Source organism: Sorex araneus, chromosome 2, assembly GCF_027595985.1.
Source record: "Sorex araneus isolate mSorAra2 chromosome 2, mSorAra2.pri, whole genome shotgun sequence".
Taxonomy (NCBI): domain Eukaryota; kingdom Metazoa; phylum Chordata; class Mammalia; order Eulipotyphla; family Soricidae; genus Sorex; species Sorex araneus.
In genome coordinates, this window is record NC_073303.1 from 64,906,714 (window position 1) to 64,929,286 (window position 22,573).

General features: G+C 38.7%; 1 protein-coding gene across 1 annotated transcript; it reads left to right on the top strand.

Moving 5' to 3' along the window:
- The first annotated feature begins 1,948 nt into the window (after positions 1-1,948).
- LOC101559107 (carbonic anhydrase 1) lies at positions 1,949-22,306 on the top strand. The gene is made up of 7 exons (XM_055124429.1): positions 1,949-1,985; positions 3,698-3,895; positions 5,968-6,086; positions 13,515-13,610; positions 15,154-15,216; positions 20,430-20,585; positions 22,100-22,306. The coding sequence occupies exons 1-7, from the start codon at positions 1,949-1,951 to the stop codon at positions 22,304-22,306; spliced, it is 876 nt and encodes a 291-aa protein (XP_054980404.1).
- The last annotated feature ends 267 nt before the right edge of the window (positions 22,307-22,573 follow it).

Here is a 22,573-nt window from a genome sequence, read left to right on the forward strand (position 1 = left end):
TTACATAGATCACAAACCTTAGTTTTAACCTATATAATCAAATATATAGATGAATTTATAATTTAGTAATTTAATATGTAATTTAGTTGTGAGAATTAAATACTTTAATGTATTCAAAAGTTAGCATACTATTTGTGATATAGTGAGTGCATAAGGCTTTGCATCTAACCCACCTAGGTTCAATCCCCCAGGACCACATTTGGTCCCCTTAGCACTATCAGCTGTGATGCCTGAGTTCAGAGACAGGAGCAAGCCCGGAGCATCCCATGGTGTGCCCTCTACCCCATTCCATTCTCCACTGAAAAAGGAAACCCCAAAACAATAGTTTCCTTTTAAGTTGACTTAATCCTCAGAACGGAAACTTAGTTTCACTAGCCATGTCACTCTGCATAGCAGGCAGTAGGACTATAAAAAATGAACAACTTGTCTCCAGCAGTCATGAAATATATTGCTCCTCACCCTCCTTTTCTTTCAGAGTGTCCAGGTGGCTAAGACAAGTCTACAGAATGGAAGGGTATGGCTTTCTACCTTGCCATGAAAACGTGCTGCTCTAGGAGTGTTATGTCTGATTGCGTTCCCATCTTAGCATGTTAGGAATCTTGGAGATTTGGATCTAGCCTGAGAACAGCACATCCTAATCAGAGTTTTATGCTTCCTTAAAAAGTTCTGTCGATTCTCATATTGTTCATCAAGTAGAAATTCTCACTTCCATTCAGATTTAAATGAGAGTTTTAAGAGAACTATAAACGTAGGAGGAATATTACTGGGTCACTCGGCACTGTATAGTGCGTAAAACTAGCCAGAAGAAAGGCTTTCATCCACGGGGACTGTCTTTGATGTGCAAAATAAAAACTGGCATATATTTAACTTTAGTAGTATGGGATCTTCTCCATTTATGGATTCTAATATTGAATGATACTATTACTCTAACTTTATTCTCATCCTGCATGATTATGAAATGTGTCATTATAATTAATATATTTCAGATTAACAACAACATTATCTTATTTTTCTTGGGGCACCACAGAGGGAGGCAGGTGAGAACCCTCCCCACCCCAAGGGACCCAGCACCAGCAGCCGACTTCCACTGCCCTACTGCCGCCACACTCCAGGCCACTTTCTGGACCACACGGCCACAAAGCGGCCACGCAACACATAAGACACTTCCTACCCATTTTCTATAATTACCACACCATATTTGATGGAGTTCAGACAGTAGGCAACAAATTATATATATAATTTGCCTCTCAGAGAACCCGGCAAGCTACCAAGAGTATCCTGTTGCCCACACAGGCAGAGCCTGGCAAGCTACCCATTGCATATTCGATATGCCAAAAACAGTAACGATAGGTCTCATTCTCCTGACACTTAAAGAGCCTCCAATCATTGGGAAAGACGAGTAAGGAGAGGCTGCTAAAATCTCAGGGCTGGGAGGAATAGAGATGTTACTGGTGCCTGCTCGAGTAAATTGACAAACAATGGGATGACAATGATACAGTGATTATTTAAATTTCCTCAAAATATTTGCTTTAACAACCTGTAAGCATCACAATTTTTCACCTTGTTAACCTATTAATGTAGTAGAGCTTAAGTATCTAACAAGGTAAAACTGGAACTCTCAAGTATAATGTCTTTTTTAACTTAGGAAATAAAAAAATCATATATGATAATAAACAACCAAGTCTTCTAATATGATATAAACCGGAGTTGGTTTTATAAAATTTTTAAATTTTCTATTTCTTTTCCAGTATTAGAAAGCATAATAGCTAGATGTGACCTGAGCCTTATGGGCTTTTTATAACACCTCTTACTTTTACATAAGTTTGCTTCCTTAAGAACAGAGAAGTTTCTATTAAAAAACTCAAATGATCAAGTCTACTACTTGGTTGCAGTCATTAATTATAGATGCTATCTTTGTTTTCAGGAAAACAAATCTCAGTAGGACAGCATGGCAAACTGTGGCTGGAGATATGAAGGCAGAAATGGTAGGCGGTCTGTTCATGTGAATTAAAATAATAGATTAGTCATTTTTATAGTAAAAGAAGCACTGAGCACTTAAAATGATTGTTGCTTTAATTGTAGGAAGGTGCAGTAAATTTGTAAAAATTTACAGTAAATGGCACTCATTTAAAAGAACAAAAGCAAACAGTGCTGGCGTGGATGTTGGGGAAAAGGGACGCTCTTTCACTGTTGGTGTGAATGCCGAGTGGTCCAGCCTTTCTGTAAAACAATATGGAAAGTCCTTCAAAAACTAGAAATTGAGCTTCCATATGACCCCGCAATACCACTGCTGGGAATATTTCCCGAGGATGCAAAAGAGCACAGTAGAAATGACATCTGTACCTATATATTCATTGCAGCACTGTTCACAATAGCCAAAATATGGAAACAACCTGAGTGCCCTAAAACAGATGATTGGTTAGAGAAACTTTGCTGCGTCTACACAATGGAATACTATGCAGCTGTTAGGAGAGATGAGGTCATAAAATTTGCTTATACATGGATAAATATGAAGAGTTTCATGCTAAGTGAAATGAGTCAGAAAGAGCGGGACAGACATAGAGGGACTGCACTCATTTGTGGAATGCAGGGTAGCATCACATGAGGCTGACACCCAAGGATGGTAGATACAAGAACCAGTGGGATTTCCCCATAGCTGGAAGACTGCTTCATGAGCGGAGGGGAGAAGGCAGATGGAATAGAGAAGGGATCACTAAGAAAATGATGGCTGGAAGAACCAGTTGGGATGGGAGATGCATGCCAAAAGTAGATAATAGACAATAAATAAAAGTAGACAAGACCAAACATGATGACCTCTCTGTGTCTGTGTTACAAGCTCTAATGCCCAAAAGTAGAGAGAGAGTATAAGGAATATTTTCTGCTTTAGAGGCAAGGGGAGGATGGGAAAAGGGGGGGTATACACGGGATATTGGTGGTGGGGAATGTGCACTGGTGGAGGGATGGGTGTTTGATCATTGTGTGATTGTAATCCAAACATGAAAGCTTGTAACTATCTCACAGTGATTCAATAAAATTAAAAATATTTTTTAAAAATTTACAGTAAAAATATAAATATTCACACTATTATGAGTGATGTTACTCAATACTAATGCAAATAAGATTCAAATAACTGCACACTCAGAGGAAAATAATTTAAATTTCCTCAGTGTTATAATTATAGTAATTGTGTATATATTTTAGAATTCTTCCCCCTGGGGGACATGAGTTGTATTCATTTCAGTTTTGCAAGGGGTTGGTTTTGGACCACAGTCAGAGGTGTTCAAGGGCTACTCCCATTTCTGTGCCTAGGGCAGGGGAGGAGCACCACTTCCTGGGTGCTTGAAGAATTGTGGGGAGCAAGAGATGAACCGTGGCCTTCAGTACGCAAAGCATGTGCTCAGCCTAATGAAGTCTCTTTGGCCCCTGAAATAAAGTCTCTCTACATACATATTAATATATAAATTTATTTATGTTTACCTACACTCTATGAGTATCTTGTTTCTGTTGACCAATACAGTATTTTATTATACAGTAAAGAAAGGGGCATCCTCAAACATTGAATTGCTACTAAATTGAACAGTATATCAATAAAACACTAACATAAAACCTAAACTAATAAGCAAAGAGCTGATTATAATCCTACAATAATTATTAAGCATTTAATAAAGTTTGACTGCATACATGTTTGTTCTGGTAGGTCCTGAACAATGGAGTAGGTTGTACCCCATTGCAAATGGGAATAACCAGTCTCCAATCGATATTAAAACCAAAGAAACAAAACATGATCCTTGTCTACAACCTGTATGCCTCTGCTATGATCCAGCCACAGCCAAAGAAATGACCAATAATGGTTACACACTCCAAATAACTTTTAAGGACCACGATAACCGATCTGGTGAGTTAGAAAACTCTGATTATTCCCCTTTTCTCTTGGTGGATGAAATGATCTCATGAGTTGGAAAACTCTGATTAATCCCCCTCTTTTCTTGGTTGATGAGATTGAAGCAATGGTAGTTAAGTAACATGTTTATAATAGTGTTGACACTTATGGTCTTCTTATACAGTTAACATACATCACCACTGCTCAAATGCCCAAGACTCGCTTTATGTTACATCTAGTTCACCTCTTCATCTCCCTCCCTTGCCTCCATGTGGTCATCTCAAATTTGTGATCTAGTGTACTACACACCATAATGCCCAAAAGTAGAGAGTATTGGTGAAATTATCTGTCATAGAGGTGGGGGGGGTGGGATATGGGTGGGGGGGGGTGGAATACTGGGGATATTGGAATATTGGTGGTGGAAATTGGTGGTGGAAAATTTGCATTGATGGAGGGATGGGTGTTCTATCATTGTATGACTGAAATTCAAACATGAAGAAAGCTTTGTAACTGTATCTCATAATGATTTGGTTAAAAAAAAAAGTGATCTAGGGCCAAGGGTTGAAACAATGGAGTTTTAAACAGTGCCCTTCTAAGTATTTGTGCATAGTGTTACTGTCTTCTAGTGAAGCTTCTTGGATTTCTAGATAATTCCCACGTGGTATAGAGGATTTTTTGAAGCCTCAGTTCTTCTAGTCTTCTCAGTGGCACCCCCTGTCTCTTCATACTCAAACTATATTTTTCCAAAATGTCCTGGTTAACCATCAAATGAATGTAAAACTGAATATTTAAATATTTCCTCATAGAGATATCTGGAGTAGAAAAGAAGTATGTTTGAAGAGAATGATGGGAAGGAAAAAAATATAGTTTTGTCAGAGGGTATCCAGAAATTTTCAGGAACTGTTTCTGGCTCTGTGTTTTTGGAAGAGGTACCAGGGCAATGATAAAGGGGCGCTGGGAATACATGGGAGTAAGCCACATGCAAATCAAAAATCTCACCCCTGAACTATCTCTCAAGCCCTAAATATGTTTATTTTTATAGCCAAAACTATCTGTTGAGGTGTGAAATGCTTGAAGTATCGTAAGAAAATGAGTGTCTTCCTTAACTCCTGAATGAAACAATTTTGTATATGAGAATGTTTGTCTATTTGTCCACTGTCTACTAGACTGTAGTGACTGGATTACCTTCAAACATCCAGAATCTGACACATTTCCTGTTACATAGTAATGTTTTTTTACATATTTATTGAATAATAATTTTTGATGACAACTCCAAAAGACAGCCCTCCTGCAAAAAAGGCAAAACTTGATTCCGCATATTCCTAAAAAGACCCTGAGACTAATTTAGCCACCTTGTGGCTATGGCCATTGCTAATATCAAATTAGTCATGTCATTATGCGTATTTAATTAATCATGATTGGGTAGAAAAAACAAGATCATTCAATGTTTTAATTGTAAAAGTGACCCCATTGCTTATAGGTACTTTCTCTTGGTCCCTGGCTAATGACCCACAATAAGTTGACAAGATATACTGTTGTAGGGCCAGAAAAACAGTTCAAGTGGTAGAATATCTCTCATATGTAAGGCCACGTTTGATTTCTGATACTGCATGCACATCCCCTCCCCAGAGTATCAGCATTCTTTAATAAGGAGTGGCATCTGTTAATAATAATTACCAAAAAGAAATCTGTTGCATCTTGACTGCTAGGAAGAATTTGATGCTTCCTAAATGGTCTTTGTCAAAAGATGAATGGATGAGCTTGCAAATTAAGGTAGATTTGGGGATATCTTATAAGCCTCTACCTCATTCATCTTCCAATATGCTTTCTTGGCAGCTGAAATGGGTAAAATTGCAGCTCATATAGTGAGAATTGTATGTTACACATGCACTATTTTATCAATGATTTTTCATGGTGCATCATGGCTATGGACACTAAGATGGATGTAAAAGAAAGGATTAAAATGATTGACACTAAAGAGGTTTTTAAATTTATAATCTGACTGATTTATATCCATTTATATTAAGTGCAAAGGTAAGCTGAAGCTTGTGCTAACAAGACTCATGGTAGCTCTACTTTTCTTCCAGTGCTTAGAAATGGTCCTGTCTGTGAAATCTATAGGCTGCGGGAGATCCATTTTCACTGGGGATGTACAGATGACTGTGGTTCTGAGCATACAGTGGATGGGGCCAATTACTCTGGAGAGGTAATGTAACTTAGTGATAATCACCCTAGGGGTATTGCCAGAATGAACTCATTTGCTACATCAGATATCACCTTATGAACATTCTGGTCTATGTAACAGGCTCCGGATTCATTAACATCAGACACAAGCTGTGCTTAGCAATAGAGGAACTCTTCTGTCTAAAAGAGGTAGCTGAACTTGAAACTGAACTCCTTAGCCCAAGAATCATTTTCCCCTTAAGAGTGTCTTGTTACAGGGCTGGAGCAATAGCACAGCAGGTAGGGCATTTGCCTTGCATGCAGCTGACCTGGGTTCTATTCCCAGCATCCCATATGATCCCCTGAGCACCGCCAGGGGTAATTCCTGAGTGCAGAGCCAGGAGTAACCCCTGTGCATCACCGGGTGTGACCCAAAAAGCAAAAAAAAAAAAAGAGAGAGTGTCTTGTAGCCTTGGCAAGCCTCATGAAGAGGTGCTACCTTCCTTCAAGATTCTGATTCCAAATGGTGCACACTATCATTTACTTTTCATTTTAATGTCCAGGTTTGGAAATACCAGTAGCCTAGGCATGGTGACACTGGAACACATCAATAAGACCCATTAAGAGTCTATTTGATTACTGGACTGGCCACAGAGTTGAGAACTGGGTGGGTGACTGAGGTTCCTTGGGCACAGACATCTTGATTTGCCTTTATATCGAAACATAGGACCTATCTCAAAACATTCTTTATGTATGTGCATCCATAGGGAACCTGGGAATATTTGCATCCCACTGTCAAAGGAGAGACTTAGAGATTGAAAAAGAACGTTAACTCTTAACTTGTATGAATATATGATCCATATATGGACCATATACACCGGCTGACTAATTTTATTTTCATGAAATAAAATATCTATTGTTCAGCTTCCTTCATTTTATTATTTCATTGTGATCATTTTTAAGTTAGTAGTATAAATCTGCTTTATTTTATTTCTACATAGTATCTCAATTGTATATATTTCCCTCTATGATGATGTGTCAAAAAATATGTTCAGTCGTGTGAGTCTCAGCCCAAGCGTGTGGAAAACAGCCTGGAGTGTGGTGGCTGTTGGGTAGTGGAGGTCGGCTGCCAAGGCTGAATTCCTTGTTGGCAGGGAAGAGGGCTCTCACCCTCTCCTCTCTGGGGCGCTCTGAGTGAAAACAGTCTGGCTCAGAGTCTAGTGGCATGGTTATGGGGACCTCATTTTATGATCCCTTCCGGGAAAAACAGCCATGAGTTCTGGAGGTTGGCCGATGAGATTATCTGGCGCCGGTAGGAGGTGGTTTATGGGTGTGACCCCCGGGTCACCAGAGACTGGGGGAAGCATATGCCCAAAACAGTAACAATAGCAGGTCTCATTTCCCTGACCCTGAAAGAAGCCTCCATCATTGGGAAAGATGAGTAAGGAGAGACTACTAAGATCTCAGGGCTGGGATGAATGGAGATGTTACTGGTGCCCGCTGGAGTAAATCCGTGAACAATGGGATGACAGTGATACAGTGATCTCAATTGTATATCTCAGAATGTATTTAACTAGCCCCTACTGGCAGAAAATGACAATGCCTTCTGCCTTTTGTAACACTGGTTTTTGACTTCAATCCTAAACCAAGGGGAAAACCTGGCATTGAAATATTCAAGGAAGGGCATTCTAGAGAATAGCAACAATTAAATCTCAGAACTCAAAATGTGGAATGAGTGAAAAGCTATAATCTGGGACATTAGCTTAAAGATGTTGATAAATAGAGGAAAATGTAAAATGGATAAATGTACTTTTTGATTGAATTATTAAGTTGGCAAGAAGTACATTATCCTAAGAAAGAAAAATGAAACACATTTGGTAAGTGGGAAATTAAAAGTCCATGTTCAAGGTAACATTCATGTGAAGATATCAGAAAAGCATCAAGAGGATGTTCGTATGTACTTGGATATAGAAGTCTAGGGTTCCACAAGCGCTGAAGTTTGCGATACTGATTTGAATGGGCTTAGTTGTGAATAAGATATATTTTCTTCTTGATTAAGACACCAAATATCCTAGGAATGCCTTCTTCTAAGTTACCAAGAAATATCTCTTGTTAGAAAACTTATATTTGGTCATAAATGAGTTAGGATTACTAATATTTTTGACAGACTAAGGATAATTTTTTAATTCTATTCCTTGTATTTAGTTACCATTCAGGTACCATGGTCCCAACATTGTAAACAAGTATAAAATTTATTTACAAAGTTGCTGCCAAAATGCCCAGAATCCTCAGCCACTGTCTTTATTCCACATCTACTTTACCTTTCCACTCCCCCCCACTTCCCCTCTCCTGCTTGGAAATCTGAGTTTTATCATCAGGCTAAGGATTTGTCATCCTTTGATACCGGCTATTTCCATGTACTTTCTCTATATATAACTAACACAGATGAGTTCAGCCAGTATTTGTCCTTCTCCCTTTCACTTAATTTTGCTCAACATGAAACACTCCAGTTTCATCCATTTGTATAAAACTGAAAAATTCTCATGTTCTCTTACATTGAGCAGTACTGTATTGTGTATATATACCTCGACTGCCTTGTGTGTGTAAATATGTACGTATTCATATACATATAAACTTTTTCCTGCATTCAGGCATACCATAATATATTGCCAATAATACCTAAAAAATGTTATTTCCTTCAACATTGCTAATACTGATCTTTACTACTTTTATGATTTTCACCATTCTAGTCTGACTGAAAAGATCTTTATTTTCTCTTAGTAGAAGAAGCACTATCATCTCGTTATTCGTCAATTTGTTCGCGCAGGCACCAGTAACTTCTCAATTGTGAGACTTTTACTGTTTTTGTCATATTGAATACACCATGGGTAGTTTGCCAGGCTCTCCCGTGTGGGTGGGATACTCTTGGTAGCTTGCTGGGCTCTAGAGCGAGAGGGACGAGGAATGGAACCCTGGTCGGCTGCATGCAAGGCAAACGCCCTACCCGCTGTGCTATCGCTCCAGTAGCTTTGTCTATTAGGCTTTTTGATGCTCAGGTCTTACCCTGGCTCTGTGCTCAGGGATCACCACTGGCTGTGTCCAGAAACCATATGCACTGCCAGTGATAGAACCGGGTCACTGCATCTATGTCAAGCACCTTAACCCCTGTACTCTATCCAATTAGTAGTCTCTTCAATCACGTTTAGCTGTCTTTGTTTCTAATCCATACTTTTTAGTTGAAAAATCATCACTAAAAATAATATTGAAATAATTTTCTTACACTTGCAATGATAATATATACTTATTCCCTCCCCAATATTTCACAATTCCTCTGCCGCTATCCTATGGTCTCTTCTTTTTCTCCATGTAATCTCTTTTGTTATCAGTTCTGTTGATCATTTGTTACTTTATGCTCTGCATATGAGCAAAAGTATTCATTTCTGACTCATCTCTCTTAGCATGGTACACTTCTGTTCCATCTGAATTATAGCTGCATTTTAAGCTGCAAAGCTTTATTTATTATCATTTCTGAATAGGTTTCCATGCATATATATGTATGAATTATAGTAGTATTCCACATGCACACATATCACAATTTTATTATCCACTCATCTTTATTTATTATCATTTCTGAATAGTTTTCCATGCATATATATGTATGAATTATAATAGTATTCCACATGCACACATATCACAATTTTATTATCCACTCATTTATTGTTGGATACTTAGGAAGTTTTTAGATTTTATAAATAAATAGTGCTGAAATGAACATAAGTATGGAAATTAATGGTTTTGTTTTCTTGGAGTAGATGCCCAGGAATGAAATTTTCAAGTTTATTTCAACTCCCAAAGTCATATGGGAGTTCCTTTCATACTGTTTTGAGAAATCTCTGAACTTATATTTTCGGAAAACTTATATCTTGGAAAAACTTATATTTTGCAAAACCTTATTTTCCAAAGAGGCTGAGCTGCACAACTTCTTTATCCATTCCTTTGACATTGGACTTTTTAGAATTGTTTCCATATCCTGGCTATTGTACTAAGTACAGCAATGAACTCAGAAATGCATTTTTCTTTTCCAGTTAATGATTTTGTGTTTGGGGGATAGATACCAAGAAATGGAATTGCTGAGAGCACTGCCCTTATTTTTTTAAGAATCTCTATACTGTTTCCCATAGAGAATTAAATTATAATATTCCAATCAACAGTGAATGAGGATTATTTTTCACCACATCGCCACCAACACTGTTTGCAGTCTTTTTGATATTCACATGCCATTCTCATTAGTGTGAGATTATAACTCATTGTTGTTTTGATTTGTATTTCCTTCTTAATAAGTGACATAAAGAGTGTTTCATATGCCTATTGGCCATCTGTACATATTATTGGGCTAAATGTCTATTCATCTCCTCTCCCAATTTTATGATAGAATTATTGATTTTTTGTTATTATTGTTTATGAGTGCTTTATCTCTATGGGCTATTATAGTATCTGATATTTTATGTGCAAATATTTTCACCCATTTAGTCAGTGATAATTTATTTTAGCCTACTTCTTTTGCCATGTAAAAACTTGTTAATTTGTGGCTAGAGTTACATACAATGGGTAGGTCTTTTGCCTTGCACATGACTGAGCGGGGTTTAATCGGGCACCACATGTGGTCCCCAAGATCTACCAGATGTGGTCTCTGAGGGCAGAGTCAGGACTAAACCCTGAGCACTACTAGGTGTGCCCCCCCCAACAATAAATAAGCACTGTCTGTCATCTTGTCCCATCAATGTGTTCATCAGTTTGCTCGAGCGGGCACCAGTAACGTCTCCATTGTGATACTTGTTGTTACTATTTTTGGCATATCAAATATGCCACTTAGCTTGCTAGGCTCTGCCGTGTGGGTGGGATACTCTTGTGAGCTTGCCAGGATCTCCAAGAGGGACGGAGGAATCAAACCCAGTCAGCCATGTGCAAGGCAAACGCCCTACCCTCTGTGCCATCACTCCAGCCCATGATGATTTAATTTAAAATTTTTTTTGTTGAATTATTCTCCATCATTTGACTTGAGTCTGTGTCTGCTCTGACTATTCAAATGAGTTTCTTGTAGGCAGCAGAATGTTGGATTTCATTTTGTAATCCATTTTGCCTGTGTCTCTTAATTGGTGCATTTATACCATTGACATTGAGAGAGATTATTGTCATGGAGGTTTTTTTTTTTATTGAATCACCATGTGATTCAATTACATGCTTTCAGGCTTAAGTCTCAGTTCATAATGCTCGAACACCCATCCCTTTACCAGTGCACATATTCCACCACCAAGAACCACAGTAAACCTCCCCCCGACCCCCCACCCTTCCAGCCCCCCACCCCGCCTGTGTAGCTGATAAATTTCACTTTACTTTCTCTTTACTTTGATTACATTCAATATTTCAACAAAAAACTCACTATTATTGTTTGGAGTCCCCCCCCCCAAGTCCAACCTGCTGGAAAGGAAGCATTTGATAATTTGTTTTTCATTGCTGAGAATGAAGAGACATGAGGTCGTGTGGCCACAATAGCAGCCGCGTGGTTTTGGATTTCTGTATTTTAGTATTTTAGTAACTAAGTCCAGAGAAATTTATGCCAGAAGTTGCATCATTGCAAGCTCGTACCTCTCTGCTACTTTATATTCCACTTATGAGTGCAATCTTTCTATGTCTGTCTGTTTCTTTCTGACTCATTTCACTCAACATGATACTTTCCACGTTGATCCACTTATATGCAAAGGTCATGACTTCATGTTTTCTAACAGCTGCATAGTATTCCATTGTGTAGATGTACCAAAGTTTCTTTAATCAGTCGCCTGTTTTTGGGCACTCCTATTTTTTCCAGATTCTGGCTATTGTAAACAGTGCTGCAATGAACATAGAAATGAAAATGTCATTTCTACTATACCTTTTTGCCTCTCTGGGATATATCCCCAGGAGTGGTATTGCTGGGTCAAATTGGAGCTCAATATCTAATTTTTTGAGAATCGTCCATATTGTTTTCCAAAAGGGCTGAACAAGTCGGCATTCCCACCAGCAGTGAAGAAGAGTCCCTTTCTCCCCACATCTGCGTCAGCACCAGTTGCTTTTGTTTTTTGGGATGTGTGCCAGTCTCTGTGGTGTGAGATGGTATCTCATAGTTGTTTTGATCTGCATCTCCCTGATGATTAGTGATGTTGAGCATTTTCTTATGTGCCTCTCAGCCATTTGGATTTCTTCTTTGGGGAAGTTTCTGTCCATTTCATCACCTCATTTTTTGATCGGGTCAGCAGTTTTCTTCTTGTGGAGTTCATCCAGTGCCTTGTTCATCCTTGATATCAACCCCTTATCGGATGGCTATTGGGTAAATATCCTTTCCCATTCTGTAGGCTGTCTTTGTACTTTGGTCACTGTATCTTTTGAGGTGCAGAAGCTTCTTAGTTTCAGGTAGTCCCCTTTACCTCTGTTTTCACTTGCTTGGCCAGTGGCGTGTCATCTTTGAAGATACAATGTTGTGGAGGGTTTTGCCGACCTTGTCTTCAATTTTCCTTAGGGATTCTGGTTTGATGTTGAGGTCTTTAATCCATTTTGATCTGTCATGGAGTTTTGTGCCATCTTTCTGTAGAAGTCTGGTGTGTTTGTACTGTTCCTTCAAACAAACAAACAAACAAACAATAAATTGATTTACTCACATTTGTTTATTTTATTACATTTACCAGCTAATAAAATCTTTGAATATATCTCTGAGGTACATATCCTGGAGACTTCTGCCTAATTTTCTCCCAGTGTATTTTATGGATGGATTTTTGTCTAATCTCAAAGTCTTTACTCTGAATTAAACTTTGTGAATGCTGTGAGATATAGATCCAGTTCCATGTTCTTGCACACTATCCAGTTTTTCCAGCATCCTTTATTGAGGAGGTTTTCCTTGCTCCACTTCATGCACACAGTTCCTTTGCTGTAGACTGATAGTCCATAAATCTGAGGATTTAGCTCTGGATTCTCAGTTCTGCTCCACTGGTCTATGCATTTTTTATCCCAGTGTCATACGATCTTGATTACTAAAATCAGGAGATGCAACACCCTCCCACCTTCTTTTTCCTCAATATAATTTTGGCTAGTTAGGGCATTCTATGATTCCATACAAATTTTACTAGACTTTTCTCTGAATTCTTGAAGAATTCCATTATAATTTTTACGTTAAAAAAAGTATAATTGTTAAGGGAGTAACATTGAATGGTTAGCATACTATGGGTAGAAAAATTACTCGTTCCAAGATTTATGATCTGTTCACACAGACATCAGTACACAGATAACCCTTGTTTATTGTGAAAACGAGCCATTTCCTGTCCAGTAGATAAAAGTTTTATTTATTTAAGCTTAAATACATAGTCATAAATTAACAAATAGCTTGTAATTTACTTTAGTCTTCATGTTCATATAAATAATTTATCACATTTTCCTTTTTTAGCTTAACCTTGTTCATTGGAATTCTGAAAAGTACTCTTGTTTTGCTGAAGCCGTCTCACAGGCTGATGGGTTAGTAGTTTTATCAGTTTTGATGAAGGTGAGTTATAGAGTTCCAGTAAATTACTTTCTTATTCTTCAGACCACAAAAGAGGATGAAGTAAAGCAAAATGATGCTTAAGTCTTACTCTTGTGAACATTTCATTCTGTGAATAATTGTTTACCTTTAAAGGTAAACGAATAGTTCTTTTTGTTTGTTTGTTTTTTGTTTTTCCTATTTTGGGGGGAGTCACACCTGGCAATGCACAGGGGTTAGTCCTGGCTCTGTATTCAGGAATAACTCCTGGCAGTGTTCATGGGACCCTATAGGATGCTGGGAATAGAAACCTGGTTGGCCGAATGCAAGGCAAACGCCCTATCTGTTGTGCTATTGCTCCAGCCCCAAACAAATAGTTCTTTAGTAACTTGTTGCCTTAATCTTTTTGAAATTGCACTCTTTATGAGAGAGGTAAGTTTCTGGTAGTGATAGAATAGAAAGGCTTTAGAGATGAGAAAGACTTTCTCATTCCTCAGCTCTCCCAAATTCACTTTCCTCTAAACTTCTGACCTTATAGATTCAGGAACTTATTGATGAATCAGGAAATAAATACTAAATTGATATTGATTACCTAAGGATTAATTGCCATTTGAAATAGAAGGTGTTACCCAAATCCTCTATAGGATTGTAGAACTGTGAAGTTCTTTAGGTAAATAATCATTACACTGTCAATTTAATTATTACTTAAGTCACTATTTTAAATTATACTAATGTTGGTAAGCCTCTATTGAGCATCTGAAACATGCCAAAATTGGCATTAGTTATATCTAATAGAGAGCACCAAATGAAGTTTGTTTTTGTATCACAGCTCTGTTAAATTCTTGGATGTTGCTACATATCTTTGAACATATAGATTACAAATTCACTGTCACTGTCACTGTCATCCCATTGCTCATCAATTTGTTCGAGTGGGCACCAATAACGTCTCTCATTTTAAGACTTATTGTTACCATTTTTGGTATAACCAATATGCCACAGGTAACTTGCCAGGCTCTGATGTGCGGGCTCGATACTCTTGGTAGCTTGCCGGGCTCTCTGAGAGGGGCGGAGGAATCAAACACGGGTCGACCAAGTGAAAGGTGAAGGCCCTACTGCTGTGCTATCGCTCCAGCCCCAAATTACAAATTACAAATAAGATTTTTGTTGCCACACTTTTGGGATTACGCATTAATAACAATTTGAAGACTACAAAGGTTCACAAAGATATATGCCTGGGAAAATCTTCCTGTCTTAAAACAGAGATAAAATACTTAATCTTTCGGTTTTATTTGTTTATTTTGTGGCTTTTTGGGTGACATCCAGTGTTGCTCAGTCGGGTTACTCCTGGCTCTGAGCTCAGAAATTACTCCTGGCTATACTTGGAGGATTCTATGGGATGTCAGAAGATTGAACCCAGGTAGCATGAGCAAACGCCCTACCTGGTGTACTACTCTCCGGCCCATTCACTTCTCTGTTTTTAACTGAAAAATTTAAAAACTTAGCCAAACTGCAATGGAATTGATAATACCTTTCATAAGAGCTCTTTCTTTCTTCTTTAAATTTCTAGATTGGTCGGGAAAACATTCATTTGCAGAGGATAGTTGATGCCTTACACGCAGTTAAAACAAAGGCAAGTTAACTAAATAATATACTTGAAATTATAAGTCGAGAATTCACAGAAATGCGGAAATCAACTCTACTGATTGGTAAAAAGAAGTAGGAAAACCAAAGCAAAACCACTTGCAAACATAAGCTATTCTGAAAATCAAGGTGGTATTTAATTATCTCTTATTTCTGAGAAGGTCTCTTGCTCAAAATTGTTTTTTGGATTGGTTTTAGTTTTTTATAGATATTATTTATGTATTTTAGCAGGAAGAAGACTAGAACAACAGCTTACATAGCCATTCAAATTTACTTTCAGGATCTGGAGGGATAGTACAACCGGTAGGGCGTGCTTACCTTGTACACCCCCACCTGACTCCAACCCGGTTCCATTCACAGTGTTAGGGCGTGGATCGAGATCTCCCTTTAATGACAAAGAGACTCCAGAGACTGCAAACAGCAAGCAGGGTTTATTGTAAGACTGGCTAGCCAGGGTCCAGCTGCCCACACGGACACACAAATCCAGTAGGTTGGCCAAGACCCCGAGCTTCTCCAAAGGAGATCTTATATAGGCCTTCCCCAGCCGTTACAGCAGAGCCCGCGCATCTCATAGCCAATAGATTTGTAATATTACAAACTTCCTTAAACAATCCATTTCAAAGGACATAATTCCTTAGCCTATGGTTTTAGAGATCAGCATTCGCTCCAATATTCAGGAATGTCCCGGTTCTGGGGGCAGTCATGGGTCTTGTGACATGGGTCTTGTGACATGGGTCTTGTGATATGGGTCTTGTGAGAGGCATCTGGTTATCTGGTCTGACCACCACCCTTCTTGCGACCCTTCTTGCCTGTATCCGAATTTCTTGCTCAGGAGCAGAAAAACAAGTTATTCTGCAATGCGGGATTCTGTAAAAAGAGTCTTGAGAAAGCTAAATTGATTCCTGTGATCTGTCCTGGGCCAGTCCTTCACAACACCGCATATGGTCCTCTGAATCCTGCCAGGAATGAGCCTTGAGCACAGCCAGGGGTGGTTCATAAGAGAGATAACATTTATGGCTGAAAAGAAAGGATAACAGGTTGGGTGTTTGCTTTCTATGGGTCTCAGCACCCCATATGATTCACTGAGCCCCATCAGTAATGATCCCTGAGTGCAGACCCAGGAGTAAACCCCGATCACTGGCGGATGTATCCAACTCCCCCCACCAAAAAAAAGAAAACATTGAAAAACATTGATTTCACTAAAATGTGATGTTTTCCATTTAATAAAGAAAAATGACTTCATTTCTTCAGCTATGCCATAAAAAATGTAATAAAAATGGAATAGCACAAAGGTTAAGCTTCTTGCCTTCCATCCTACTATCTTGTCCAAGCCTTGGCACTATTTATGGTCCCCCTAGTATCAAGAGATGTCATTCCTCAGCACAGACAGGAATGGCCCCTGAGAACCACCAGATGTGGAAAAAAAGGGAGGGGGCTGAAGGCTGGCAGTGGGGGCAGAAAAACACAGAAGTTAAAGATATTCTTTTAACATACGATTAATATGCAAATTTGAGTACAATAATTCCTGTCCACAGAGTAAAAGAGAAAAGAATGGATTTAGTGATATATTTAAGCTTAACTTTCTGGGTTTTATTTAATTTTTTAATTTTATTTTCACTAAGTTGTTCACAATAATTAAGTACGTTCAATTTTTCAACACCAATCCCACCACCATTACACTTTCCCACCAACATTATCTCAAATTTTCCCACCACCTTCCAAGCCTGCCTCACAGGCAGATGCTAAAACATTTATTTTGTATTGCTTGTCATGAAAACTTCACTAAAAATGATCCAAAAATGTTTCCTTAGAGGAAAGTGTGTGAAAATTATTGCATCTCATCTCGGAGCCATTAAGCCCCTGTATAAGAGATCACTGAGGTGCTCTTGGAGTTTGAATCTTTGGGTGCTTATATATATATATATATATATATATATACATATATATGTATATATATATATATATACACATTTATCAAGATCGATTGTCTTCTACCTTACACCCCATCAAATGTGGTGTGCTACTCTTGGTATATCAGTGGCATAGAGTATGAGACCTTATCAGGCTCTGTGCTCCTGGAATTCTAAAATTTTAAATGGGATGCTAGAGCTGGAGTTAACATTTTTAACTGGATGGTGATTTGGGGGCCTGAGGGCATCTCTATGATGTGCTGCTCTCTTCTGAGATCCATCTGTGAGTCTCTGGATCCATATGGCCATTCATGTGCTTAAATGGCGCCCAGAGGCAGTTCATAGGAATGACTGCCAGGAAACCTGGAGGTCCGGGAGATGGGAGGAGGGACCCATTCCCAACTCCATGCAAGCGTGAAGTTTTCAGTCATACAGCCTGTGTACCTGGGCTTTTCAGCAGATTCATTCTCATGCTTGCTGTGCTCAGGGTGAGCTCATGAAGGTTGGCTGTGAGTGTGGCCACAATTAGGTTCTGGAGGTTTGCAGCTGCAGGGGTTCTTTGGGGGCAGGCGGAGGGAGATACCTGCCCCCATCTGAGATGCCTGGATGAAATCAGCCTGGAGAGGGTAGGAAGACAACTTTTCCAAGATTCATGAGTCGGCTTTCTGAGGTGGTTAAATCCTATTTCAGAATCTGAATCCTATTTAGTAAGATTTTCATTTCCTCTCACAGTATGAGAACTGTCACAATTTTATTTTTTTATTTCTTTTTTTTATTTTTTAATCTATTTCAAGTTATTTCTATAAAAGTAAATTTTGTTTTATAAGGTGAGAATTTCTGAATAGAAAAAAGTAAACTTAAGTACATAAAAAGATAATGTGAAAAACAGAAAAAGACTGAAAGAAGATAAAAATAAAACTTCAAATGAAAAAAAAAATGAATAAATGTAAGGTAAAATTTTATAAACAAAATTAAAAATTTGTTCTTTAGAAGAACCAATTAAAAAAGCATAGTTGACAAGTTCAAAAGGAAGAAGCAGCAACACATACAAAAATTGATTAGAGAGGCTGGAGCGATAGCATAGCGGGTAGGGCGTTTGCCTCACACTTGGCGGACTCGGGTTCGATTCCCAGAATCCCATAAGGACCCCCGAGCACTGCTTGAAGTTGTTCCTCAGTGAAGAGCCAGGAGTAACCCCTGTGCATTGCCGGATGTGACCCAAAAAGCAAAACAAATAAAAAAAAAATTGATTCGAAATAAGAAAATTGTGTTAAAGATATGGCCAGAAGTTGGGAGTTTTTGCTTGTTTTTGTTTTGTTTGGGGACCACACCTGATGGTGTTCAGGGATTACTCCTTGGCTCTGTTCTCAGGAATTACTCCTGGTGATTATAGCAAAAAGTTTTAAAAGAAAACAATTGGGGCCAGAGAAATAATTCAAGCTTATGTCCCTTACCTTACTCATAGCTGAACTGGTTTATCATCATTATTTTGAGGATTCTGTTGTTGTTTTGCTCTGGTTTGGGGGCCATACCTGGCAGTGCTCATGGGTTACTCCTGGCTCTGGAGCTCAGGAGTTACCACTGGTGAGCTCAGGTAACCATATGTGATGTTGGGGATTGAACCAGGTAGGCCATGTGAAAGGCAAACACCCTCCCCACTGTGCTGTCTCTCCAGACCCATGGTCAACCTGGTTTGGTCCCTAGCACCATGCCCAGAGCCTCAGGAAGTGATCCCGAAGCACAAAGCCAGGAGTAAACCCTGAGCACTGCCAGGTATAACCCCCAAAGCATTAAATAATAAAATAGAAATGTTTTATAACACTGTACCCATGAATTCACTGTCACTGTCATCCCGTTGTTCATTGATTTGTTCGAGCGGGCACCAGTAACGTCTCTCATTGAGAGACTTATTGTTACTGTTTTTGGCATATCGAATACGCCACGGGTAGCTTGCCAGGCTCTGCTGTGCGGGCTCGATACTCTCGGTAGCTTGCCGGGCTCTCCGAGAGGGGTGGAGGAATCGAACTCGGGTTGGCCGCGTGAAAGGCGAAAGCCCAACCACTGTGTTATCACTCCAGCCCACGAATTCAAATTTTTTAATTAAATGGATTATTACCTAGAAAATATATGTGAACAAAATTAGCTCAAAGGGTTTTAAAGCAGGCCGAGAATTCAGAAATAAACTCAAAGGATAATTTTTACTTTCTTGTTATTTATTTATTTTGTTTTTTGGGTCACATCCAGCGATGCTCAGGGGTTACTCCTGGCTCTGCAATCAGGGATTACCCCTCGAGGTGCTTGGGGGAACATATAGGATGCCGGGGATCAAACCCAGGTCAGCTGCATGCAAGGCAAATGCCCTACATACTGTACTATAACTTCGGCCCCAAAGGATAATTCTTAAATATATCTATTATAAATACTGTAGGCCAAAACAAGGTGATGACAAAATGTAACAAACAATCATGATTTTAACAAACAATCATTCCTGAGTTAACTAAACTCCATGAATGAAAGACCTGAGAAAAACCTCCCATCATTTAATTTTAAGATACCTACTACCCAGTTTTTCCTTTTCTTTTTTTGGTGGGGTGGGGAGTCATACCCAGCGATGCTCATGGGTTACTCCTGGCTCTGCACTCAAGGATTACATTTGGCAATGCATAGGGTCAATATGGGATGCTGGGGATCTAAAGGAAAGAAATGTAAGTACACATAGAATAAATATCAGAAAAGCCAAGACCACTTCATCCACAGTCTGGCCCAATAATAAACATTTTATGCTGAAAGTTGAATATGTTTTAATATATTAAATATATTTAAAACATTTTAGATTAGAAGAAAAGTAACACTTGAGACATTATTGCTCAAATGGTCTAATTACTCCTTTGGCCTCAAGGAGACTCAGGTTTGACCCCCAACACTAGATGGTCCCCCAAGCACCACTGGAGTGTCTGTCTCCTAGACACAGAACCAGAGTAACCTCTGAGCAGAAAGCAGAAGCACCAGAGCACCACCAGGTGTGGCCCAAAAGCAAACAAACCACAAAGCATGAAATTCGAGTCTTAATTTATCTTCCAATTGAAAGAGAAAGTTTACTTGGTCCAAATTTCACTAGAGTGAATATTCAGTCGCACAATGGTCGCAAAATATTGCGTGGTGAAACAATCAAATACCAATATAATATATATATACTCCAAGATAGTATAGCATATATTATGCATGCTAAGCATATGATTTAAGTATTTTATAGCAGGGTATACTGATACATTTGGTCTTCTTTTTGTTCCAGGGCAAAACAATTCCATTCACAAATTTTAATCCCTCTTGTCTTCTTCCTTCATCGTTGGATTACTGGACCTACTTTGGCTCTCTGACTTCTCCTCCCCTTTGTGAAAGTGTAACCTGGATGATCTGTAAAATGCCCATTATCATCAGCCCATGTCAGGTATATTATCAAAAATCAACGAGTAAAATTTGAGAGTGTAAAGCAATATCACTTCAAATCATAGTGTTTATAAAGGAATCCTCACTTTCATTTAGATTTTTTGAGGTGTCCATTTTCCTCTGCACCTGAAAACATTTATTTTGGATTATCCACTAAATATAAAAATATTGTTTAACTTTATGCAGAAAATATATGAGACATTAAGTGCTTTTTTATAAGTGGTAAATGTATTCTGAAACATTTCAAAAAAAAATTTGTTTGAAATAGTCCTACTAACACATAGGGAAATTGTGACCCTTTACTTATATACTTTGATAACTGACAAAGCTTTTGTGTTCCTTTTTGAAAAAAAATTTTTGGGCTTAAGTTCGTAGATATCCAATAAAATATTTAGCTTATTATTTTTTATAATAAGATAACATTATCATAGTTGAAATTTTATTTGATTTTAGCATCTGCTTAGTTAATTCTCAGAACTAACCTAAAAGAAGGCAATGTAACCAACCCTGCTGATCACTGACATTTACTGACCAGATATTATATGTCAAGTTCCATTTTAAGAACCTTAACATTTATTAACTACATATATGGAAACTGAAGCATGAATCAGATAAAATACTTACCCATGCTACTCAATTTTCAAGAAAGACAAAGCTCTAATAGAATCAATCATCAAGAATGTGAACTAAGGGGCCGGAGCGATAGCACAGCGGGTAGGGCATTTGCCTTGCACGCGGCCGACCCGGGTTCAATCCCCGGCATCCCATATGGTCCCCCAAGCACTGCCAGGAGTAATTCCTGAATGCAGAGCCAGGAGTAATCCCTGAGCATGGCTGGGTGTGATCCAAAAAGCAAAAAAAATAAAAAGAATGTGAACTAAATATCTAGTTTGAGAAAACTGAAGGGGGTTGTAGAGAGAGTACATCGGGTAGGGTCAATATGGGATTGACCATATGCATGGTCAACCTGGTTGACCATATGCAACCATTGACAACCATTGACCATATGCATGGTCAACCTGGTTTGGTCCCTAGCACCATGCCCAGAGCCTCAGGAAGGGATCCCGAAGCACAAAGCCAGGAGTAAACCCTGAGCACTGCCAGGCATAACCCCCAAAGCATTAAATAATAAAATAGAAATTATTTATAACACTATGCCCATGAATTCAAATTTTTAATAAAATGATTATCAACCTGGTAATAATTGATTATTATTATTACAACCTGGTTGTCTTATGCAAGACCAACCTGGATCCAATCCCTGACATGGTATGTGGTCCCCTAAGTACTTCCAGGAGTAATCCCTGAGCACAAAGATGGGGGTAAGCCCTGAGCACAACCAGGTGTCGCCAGAAAAAAAAAATCAATCGATTTTTCGGCTTCCTTTTTTTTTTCTATTCGTGAGACTTACAAATTTTGACTTCATAGTATTTTATTGGCTCATTAATTATACTGGATATTATAGTTTGTGTTAGATTTGTATTCTTTGAGTAAGACTTCCATCATTTCCTCCAGCTGGCACAGTTCCGCAGTCTTCTCTCAAACGCTGAGTGTGAAACAGTCATCCCAATTTGGAACAACTGCAGACCACCACAGCCTCTGAAGGGGAGAAGAGTGAGGAGCTTCACTCTGGATGATCCAGGCACCACGTTAAACTTACCCCGCCAAGTGCCCAACTCTGCTCAGTATAAATGTAACGAAGCAGTTTATAAGAAACAGTAGTCAGAACCCAGCAAGATGCCATAATTGCACGTTTGAGTAGTATAACGACAAAAAAAGGTTCATACTTATTGGTTATTGCTTAGCCTAAGGAGCAACCTGTAATCTTGCAAATGTTGTGCAGACGTTCAAGTTTCTTTGAGCAAGTCTTTATAACTGCAATGAAGTTGTACACTCTAGTCACCGAGACTAATATAGGCTCAGAATAAAGGCTGGTGATGTGTTGATGGTGATCATATGTGAAAAACATCTGTCAGGGGAGTGGCCAGG